The sequence below is a fragment of the Solanum pennellii genome, chromosome 11, assembly GCF_001406875.1.
Source record: "Solanum pennellii chromosome 11, SPENNV200".
Taxonomy (NCBI): domain Eukaryota; kingdom Viridiplantae; phylum Streptophyta; class Magnoliopsida; order Solanales; family Solanaceae; genus Solanum; species Solanum pennellii.
The window spans coordinates 45485838-45495617 of record NC_028647.1 but is presented as its reverse complement, the minus strand read 5'-3'; the positions used below and the strand labels follow the sequence as shown (position 1 = coordinate 45495617).

Genomic DNA, 9780 nt, shown 5'->3' with positions numbered 1-9780 from the left:
GGGGGGGGGGGGGGGAGTTTCAACAATGTGAAGCAAGAGATTTTACCCAGAGTATGCTCAGATCATACACCAATTGCACTAACGAGTGACAGTTGGATTCACGCAAAATCCTATTTTATGTTTGAAGGGTGGTGGCTGGAGACCGATGGTTTTAATGAAAGAATCAAAGAATGGTGGTCATCCTTAGTTTTTGAAGGGAAGCCTGACTATATTTAGCTTCCAAGTTAAAGGCCCTGAAGTTCAAATTGAAAGAATGGAGTGCAAGTACATATGGGAATCTAGGAAAAAAGAAGAAGGAACTGCTTTCCAGAATTACTGAATTTGATAATATTCAGCAGAATAGACCTTTAACAGAAGAGGAAGCTATCCAGAAAGCAAATGTGGTCAAAATGTTTGAAGATTTTACAAAAAGGGAAGAGATAGCTTGGAGATAAAGATCAAGAACATTGTGGATTGAACAGGGTGAACAGAACACTAAGTTCTTTCAGAAAATTGCTAATGCTCGTAAGAGGATAAATCACATTGATAAACTAGTAGTAGAAGGACAAGAACTGGTGGAGGCTGCAGACATCAAAAATGAGATTGTATCATTTTACAGGAAGCTGTATAGTGATAGTAAGAACTGGAGGCCATCTTACAACATGAATCAGGGTCCTTCTATTAATGCAGAAGAACAACAAGAACTGCAAAAGCCTTTTGAAGAGCAAGAAGTTATGTTTGGACTTAAAGCTTGTGCCATTGACAAAGCACCCGGTCCGGATGGGTACTCTATGGGTTTTTTTGTAAAATGCTGGGAGATTGTGAAGGAAGATGTGATGGCAATTTTTCAAAACTTTCATTCGCATGAGATTTTTGAGAAGAGTTTTAATGCAACATACATAGCTCTCATTCCAAAAAAGAATGGTGCCAAGGAGTTGAGAGATTTCAGACCAATCAGTTTGGTAGGAAGTGTCTATAAGCTGATATCTAAATATACAACAGATGGCCTTCCTGAGAGGTAGACAAATCATGGATGCAGTTCTCATTGCTAACGAGTGTTTAGATTCAAAAATAAATGACAAGATTCCAGGAGTTATGTGCAAACTGGATATAGTAAAAGCATATGACCATGTCAATTGAAACTTTTTGCTTGGAATCATGCAGAGGATGGGATTTGGAACGAAGTGGATCAGGTGGATGAGATTTTGCATAAGTACTGTCAAGTCAGTGTTGATAAATGGGTCTCCTGAAGGTTTTTTTCCCTTCGGACAGAGGATTGAGACAAGGTGATCCCCTCTCACCTTTTCTGTTCTTATTGGTGATGGAAGGTTTAAGTAACATATAAAGACAGCTCACAATAATGGTAGGATAAGGGGTTTCAATGTTGCAAAGGATGGGAATACAAGAGTGGAAGTCATACATTTTTAATATGCAGATGACACTCTTGTCTTTTGTGATGCAGAGGAGAAACAACTCAAAATTCTGAGGGTAATACTCATTCTTTTTGAAGCAACTTCTGATCTGCACATCAATTGGAGGAAAAGTCACATTTTCCAAATCAATGAGGTGAATAGAATCCAACAACTTATAGAAGTACTGGGAGGAGAGATAAGGCAGTTGCCAACTATCTATTTGGGGATGCCCCTAGGAGCAAAAAGCAAAGTCAAAGAGATTTGGAATGGAGTGGTGGAGAGATGTGAGAAGAGACTGTCCAGATGGAAAGCACAATACTTGTCAAGAGGAGGGAGATTAGTTTTGATCAATTCAGTGTTAGATACCTTGCCAACTTATTTGATGAGAATTTTCCCTATCCCAGACAAAGTAGAGGAAAGAATTGATGCCATAAGGAGGAATTTTTTGTGGAATGGAGAAAAGGAGTACAATGGTTTTCATTTAGTTGAATGGAAGACTGTAAGGCATCAGAAATTTGAGAAAACATAACAAAAGCTTGCTTATGAGATGGCTGAGGAGATTCCCTAAAGAAGAGCAGACATTGTGGGTGAGGGTGATCCAAGCAAAATATGAGAAGGAAGATTTCTGGAAGACCAAAGAGGTTTTCTCTTCTTATGGCATCAGTTTGTGGAGGTCAATCAGAAACTTGGGGTATGTTCTCTTTAAAAGAACAAGCTTCAATGTAAAGAGTGGAAGGAAGATCAAGTTTTGGGATGATGATTGGTTAGGAAATGGCAGTCTCAAGCAACTTTTCCCAGATATGTACCTACTAAATCAGCAACAGGAGTCTACTCTACAAGAAGTATGGACTCCTCAAGGGTGGAACCTGACATATAGAAGACTGATGCAAGATTGGGAGGGGGAAGACTGGCTGAATTTTATGGCACCTTAGATCAGTATACAGGACCAAAGGCAGGAGATGATACTCTCAGATGGAAGTGCCATAACAACGGTTTATTTACAGTCAGCTCTGCTTATAAGAGTTTGAATCAGACGGGGTCTCAAATTAGTTTCTTGCCCTGGAAGCTTATATGGAAAGTAAAAGTTCCCTACAAAGTGACAGTATTCACTTGGCTGGTAGCGAAAGAGGCTGCTCTAACGCAAGAAAACCTCATGAAGAAGGGCATACAAATGTGTCCAAGATGTTTTTTTTGTGAGCAAAAGGCAGAGACAATCAACCATCTGTTTTTACACTGTAAAGTGGTTAGCCAACTATGGAACTTGTTTACTAATTTCAGTGGCATAAGGTGGACTAGGCCTAAAAGGGCAGGTCAGGCTCTAGTAAGCTGGAACTATGAGGGGAGTGGTAGCATGGACAAAAACAGATGGAAAATTGTCCCAGCAGTGATGTGGTGGACCATTTGGAAGGAGAGAAATTCGAGATGTTTTGGAAGTGTTAGCAGTCCTTTGCATAGGATTAAAATAAACTGCATTATCACTTTTTGCTATTGGTGTAGTTCGGAATATATAGATGATCCTGTAGCGATTGTAGACATCTTAGGATCCTTGTGAGATGATATAGGACCTAGAGACAGATTTTCTTTTTTAGGGGGTTGCTGCGCCTACTCAGTTGTAAGTAGCTCTGTGATGTAAATTTTTGGGACACCAGCCTTAGTTATGAAGATTTATAAAAAAACTTGTTACCTTTGTCAAAAAAAAATATCTTCATTGGTAGTTAGGCTTACAAACATAGGTAATATATTGAAGAATTCAGCACTCCTCATTCAGCTCCTAGTTATTTTTACGTCTGTTCTAAATTTTATATTCCAACTTATGCCTTCCCAACATCATGGTACTGTGAATTCTTTGTCAAGTACCAATCTATATATTACAGGGAAAACTTCTCTGCTGGATAGATGACCCAACCATTTATTTTATCAAAAAGAAAATTTCCTTCCATTACCTATTGTGAAGTCAATATGCTGTGAGAAAACATGCCATAAGGAGCATATATTTCTCCAGAAATAATTCTTTGTGGAGGGGCAGCTCTTTAGTGCATCATACACTTAAAGAACGACATTTCTCTGCTATTACTTCCTCTACAAGGGGTCAGCTTCCACACGGAATCTCCAAAGCCACTAAAGGCTTCTTGTTTTGTATCCTTACGTCTTAATGCGCAACCCTCCTTGCTCCTTGAAGGGGGGACTAATTTACGTTAATGAAGGACCCAACAAACAAAATGAAGTTCTTAATAGAAGTTTGATTGGCAACTTCAAGGATGTGGATACATCAACCCTCTTAGAGATCATAAGATGGTCCTCGAGCATGTGGAAGCAATTCTTTGGGCTGAACATTTGTGAAATGAGAAATAGACTTTCCAATTTGAGTTTGCTTCGAAAGCAGCGGCAGAACAAGTGATGAATGGTGATTGGCTTTGGAAACAAATGCATATCAGGTTCCAGTGGTGGAGCCATCAAAAAAAGCAAAAGCTAATTCAACATGGGTTGGAATTGTTGGCCTGCCCCTCCATCTTTGGTCGCAGAAAAGTTTCAAGGTCATTGGAAATTTTTGTTGCGGCTGGATAGAAACAGAGGAAGAAACACAACTAAGAAATCATCTTAAGTGGACCAGAATCAAAATCCTTGGAGATTGAACATCTATTCCAAAGGAAGTGACTACCGAGAGTGGTGGATTTTCCTTCACAACTCAGATCTGGGCTGAAGCTCCGATGAGATTTCACGTTGGAGAAGGGGTGCATGTCTTGGACCAACTGATATTGAGGGAAAACACAAAGGCTAAAGAAGCAGCTCACAACAGCCTGTCTCTTGAAATGTAGGTGCTCCCAGCACGTGTGCCTACACGTGATGTACTTCTTAAAAAGAATTTGGACCAGCCCAACATATCTTATGCTGAAGACACAAACAGAGTCCCAGATTTTCTCTCTCTGGACCAAACTCGTTTTTCCCAACCATCAGCCTCATTTAGTAAACACGCTATTTCACATGAAGCTCTTAAAACCCTTTCTAAATTGCTGAACGATCTTAAAGCTTTGGCTTCTAATTTCTTGGAAGCGCGTAAAGACTGGGAATCATCTGCAACAGAAATTGGAAACCTAAAGAAGATTGCAAACACCACAAACAACAAATAGTCCCACTCGCAGAAAGAGCAAAGCACAAAGATTAATGAAATTGACCAGAATGTTGTATCTCTTATGTTCTCAGAAGGAAAAGAAACAGATGAAGACACCTTCGAGACAGAAACTATAGGAACAAACATGAAGCTACAACAAATTCATGATGTTGAACATGTAGCCACAAAATCCGATTGACCAGGAGATAGAGGCATCAAATTAGGTCAATTCCCACATTCTAGAATTGAGTAATACTTATGGGGTAGCTTTTGAGGGCTTTGAAATTGAGACCTAGCAATCCTCGTGAAGATTGATGAGAGAAAGGTTGCACCGGGAAAAAAGGGCCAAGGGAAATCTAGCACGACACCTAAAAGCAGGGGGTTGGTTGGAAAGAATGAATTAAAAAATCTTCAATCCAGTCTTGACAAAGAGGTAGTAGGTGGCCGGAGTAGACGGAGAGTTCTCACTTTGACCTTTTAAGGAAAGTTAGTTCTGTCACTTGGAATGTAAAGGGACTTAAATAATGCTTCCAAGAGAAATCTTGGTAAGTATTCTTTGCAGAAGTGGAAGGCGGATGTATACAGATTTTAGGAAACTAAGGTGAGTAAGGATGTGGAGGGTATTGTGAAGAAACTATTGTCTTGTAGGTTGACGAGATGTGGCTATATAGAAGCTGATGGTAGCATGGGGGGATTTTGGTTATGTGGGATGGCAGAATTTGGGTTGGTACCATGATGGACGTAGGGCAATACTCTATTACATACAATTTCTTCTCGGTGCAAAACTCTTTTACTTGGTATCTCACTGGGGTTTATGTACCCCATACCAGAGGTGAAAAGTTAGAATGTTGTGAAGAAATTGCACCATGAAGGAACCATATGAGGGTCCCTGGATTTCCTATGGGGACTTTTAATAATATTAGATACATAAGTGAAAGAAGCAGATGCAATAGGATCACAAATGTTATGTCTGATTTCTCTAAGTGGATAGAAGATCTAGAGCTTCATGACCTCCACATGGATGGGAGGAAATTCACATGGTTCAGGGGAATCAATTACCAAAGTTCCGCCAGGTTAGATTTTTCTATTTAATGGATTGGGAGGAAGTTTTTAAAAATGTCAACCACAAGATACTACCTAGAGTGACTTTTGATCATAGCCCGATTATGTTTAAATATGGGAACTGGGAGCATAAAATTTCTTACTTTGAAAATTGGTGGCTCAATGTGGAAGGCTTCAATGATATGGTATAGAGATGGAATGGGTTTGTAGTGGAAGGTTGTCCAGATTACAAATTTAGCATCACGCTAAAGATGTTGAAACAAAAACTCGAAGTCTGGAGTAAAACAACCCTCTGTGAGTTTTCCAATAAGAGGAACAACTTGTTAGAGGAGCTGGCTGAAACTGATAGAACTCAAGATAACAGGGACCTGACTGAAGATGAAATGATGGTAAGAGCAACAATATTCGTGGAATTGGAGGTACTGGCCAAGAATGAGGAGGCTAGTTGGAGGAAGAAATCAAGAGTTTTATGAAACAAGGAGACAACAATACTAAAATTTTGTACTGAATAGAAACAACTCACAGAAGATAAAATACTATTGCTAGGTTGGTGGTGGGGGAGGGGGGTGAGGAAGTTCAGGACCCTGCAGAGATTAAGGTGGCCATGATAAACTTTTACAAAGATCTATATACTGAATCAGTCTTTGAATGCAAAATCTTCAACTGACAGAATATCAAAATGAAATGTCTAAGCCTTTTAGTTCTTTTGGTGTAAACAGAATAGGGTGGGGGACATAGTAACTCGAGCTGATTTCATAGGCAAATTGTAAAGCTTTTTAGTTTTTGTGAAGGATGTTTCATAGCCATTGTGGGTTGTAAGTGCCCCACCTCATCATCCTTTTGATGATGATTTTTTGTGAATACACTGTTACTTTCTTAATATAAATGTTTCTTCAAAGGTGGGATCATATCAGATTTAGATTTTGAACCCAGTAATTCTTCCTTTAGCCATAGGGTTTTCCCCATTCGCCAAGCTCTCCTCTAACCGCAACTTATCAGTCTGTCCCACCAAAGGACCAGTGGACCACATTATCAATGGTCTTTCATCTTCTCTAGAGGATCCTTAGACTTAAATCATACCACCTGAAGATCACATTTTTGGTGGCACTGCAATGGCCGGAATTTCCTTCCAGCCATTTTCCTGCAAACTATTGCTGTTCTTTCTACCCATATAGGAATCTTGAAGATCCTCTAATTCCACTTCTATCAATGACCGCATAAAATCTGGTGGCTCTTCGACTCTCAATCTAGTCCATTGGAGTTGATTCCTCAAAGGTGTTTCTTCCTCAGTTTCTAACCACCCACTGTACTTCTTCTCAATCTCTTTAAACATCTTATCAGACCTGAGACCACAATTATAAAGGTATCCCTAGTAATCTGATCCATACTGATTCCTGTCTAAATGTTTTTCGAAAAACAGGCTGTCTTCAATAACTGCCATCGAAAATACAATGGCAAAATTTTCCAGCACCATTATCCATTCTGACTCTTTGTGCTTCCTCCTCTGATGGTAATTCAGATATGAACTTGAATCATTCATTTTAAATACCCTGACCCTCCAGATACTTCCCAAATTTTCTGTACCTATCTTGTTACATCTGAGCATGTTCGGATTTCTCTCCTAAGATCTACAAAGTTGCCTGCCAAACAGTTTTGAAGAGATTCTGACCTCCGTTTAGTAGTGTTGGAGTCCGCATATAATTTAGTGAGTGCTTTTCACCCCAGGCCTTCTTCCGACAACCCCTTTGGCTTGACTGTCTCTGAAAACTCCCTGGTTGGTTACCATGTAGTTGTCTGGCCTTTTATGTGAAATAATCTCTTTTGCAACATCAACCCAGCCCACATTGTGTGAGAGTTCGGGATGATAATACTACTCCTCCAAACTCCTTGTTCCGCACTGATGATTATGAATCTTCCTTGGATGTCACAATATATTCAATATCCTCCCTACAAGGAAGGAGACCTAGTAAACAGGGAGCAAGAACTTTTGATAGTTCTAATAGGTCTACAAGTTTGACATTTAGATCCTGTTAGGTACCTCACTTACATTTCGAATGGTGAAAGTGCTTTTTTCCCCTTTCTGTAGTCTATCCAAGGACAATGGTCTGAATAGCCAGGGAACATGTTGCCCATTAATCTTTCCTCATTTGTTCTGTGGTTCTTGATATATGCAGGACATTGCTGTTGTTCCTCTTTTAGTCATTCTACCGGTGCTGGAGACCCAGGTACGTGGATCTTGGAAACTTCAAATGTCTATAAATTTTCTTCAATGCAGTTAGTTGGAAAATATTATTCTTAAAATTTGTCTCTAAGCATCATTATGGTAACGACTTATATAATTTTTTTCCCTTTATGTATGAGAGGTAAAAACATCTCGTCATGGATGATATGTTAAATTGCAAGAGTTATCAATGAGTCTCTATTAGATATTTAGTTCCCAACTTAGACAAAATTTCCTCGGATGGTGTATATTTGGTAACTTCCCTTGTATTTTACACAGACGTGGGATCAAGCTGACGGACATGCCATTTGTTGTCTCTATCCCTGCTGCTGTATATGTTTATGACTGTTATGAGAATTATTTTCTCTTCAATCTCTGCAGAATCTGATAGAAGAAAGTATTTGGCCAATGCTTGCACAAGAAAGTCTTAAGGCTTTAGGTGGACTGGGGTTGCTTTCTTTTGGAGGGAAATACATATGGAGGCGAGTTTTTGAGGTGCTCATCCTTGTCTTTGGCCAAGAATAACATGTAAATCAGGGGAGAATATAGTTACAGTGAATAAATACACTTCTATTTTTACAACTGAAACAATAGATCATTTTTATCGGTCATAGGTTGTTGCAGAAACGAGAAGTTCGGAAGCTTTTGTTGCACTTTGTCTTTTGACTGTTGCAGGAACATCACTATTAACGCAGAAGTTGGGCTTTAGTGACACGGTCAGATACCCATTTGAAAAAAGTAATACCAATTGACCCAGATAGCAGTTGAGTTCATCATTTGATATTTATCCATGGTGCAGCTTGGAGCATTTTTAGCTGGGGCTCTGCTTGCAGAAACAAATTTCCGTACTCAGATTGAAGCTGATATAAGGCCATTCAGAGGATTACTTCTTGGCTTATTTTTTGTGACTACCGGAACTTCTATTGATATGCAGGTATTTTCTCATAAGCATGACCTTCTTTATGTACTATAGGATGCACTTTTTTGGGTCTTTAACCCTTCCTCTAATTGCATCTAATTTTTAACCTCATGCCAGCTTCTATTCCGGGAGTGGCCAAATGTGCTTTCTCTCTTGGCTGGTCTGATTGTTATCAAGACATTGATCATAACGGCAATAGGTCCCCGAGTCGGACTATCCCTTCAGGAGAGTGTGAGAATTGGATTTCTTCTTTCTCAAGGAGGAGAATTTGGATTTGTTGTCTTTTCTTTAGCGAATAGGTGAGTTTCATCTGAAGTTGTGTGAAATAGAATAATTTTCTTCAACTGATAAACACAACCATTTTACTGTAGGCTTGGAGTGCTTCCCCTCGAGTTGAATAAACTGCTTATCATTGTTGTTGTACTGTCTATGGCACTGACTCCATTACTCAATGAAATTGGACGAAGAGCTTCTGAGTTTGTTGGCGAGAAGTTTGACAATGAGGATGTAAGTCTTTTACTAGTCCCTGGGATATGAGTGTATGTAATGAAATTGATTTATCCATGAGCAATCTTTCTCTCTCTCTCTCTCTCTCTTTGAATTTTATCTCATTGCTTCATCTCTCTGAATTATGAAATTTCACATATGCACATTGAGATTGCCGTAGCAGCGAATAAGCTGTATTTTAGTTTCAGTAAACATGTAGGACGAAACTTCGTATTCCTGTGTCACATATAGCCTAGTATGATATTTGATTGCCTCATCTATTAAGGATAAAAAAGATGCTTTGTTGTCTCTTTCTCTTAAGGTGATTTGAAATAGAGAAGAGTTATTATCTCAGGTCCTCGAACTCTTGGAGTCTCTGACCAACATGAATCAGAAGTTAATTGTTCTTATAACTACTAATGTAATTCATGATCATCTCAGAGAACTGCTGAAATGGAAAACTTTGATCTGAGTGAACCAGTAGTCATCCTTGGATTTGGCCAAATGGGTCAGGTAATGCAATTGCGGGATCACTGTTGCGTAGGAAGAAGCCCTGCTTTATCTTTCTGATAATTTGTTTTTCCATCTTCAC

At 39.2% G+C, this 9780-nt stretch overlaps 1 protein-coding gene across 1 annotated transcript in view; it reads left to right on the top strand.

Annotated features, from left to right (window-relative positions):
• Positions 1–9780, top strand: part of LOC107004491 (K(+) efflux antiporter 3, chloroplastic) — a 58121-nt gene that overhangs the window by 32683 nt on the left and 15658 nt on the right. Inside the window, exons 8-14 of the mRNA XM_015202695.2 lie at positions 7737–7787; positions 8165–8278; positions 8398–8499; positions 8583–8717; positions 8820–9001; positions 9074–9209; positions 9630–9701. Coding sequence (XP_015058181.1) covers positions 7737–7787; positions 8165–8278; positions 8398–8499; positions 8583–8717; positions 8820–9001; positions 9074–9209; positions 9630–9701 — 792 coding nt within the window. The remainder of the gene's footprint in view (positions 1–7736; positions 7788–8164; positions 8279–8397; positions 8500–8582; positions 8718–8819; positions 9002–9073; positions 9210–9629; positions 9702–9780) is intronic.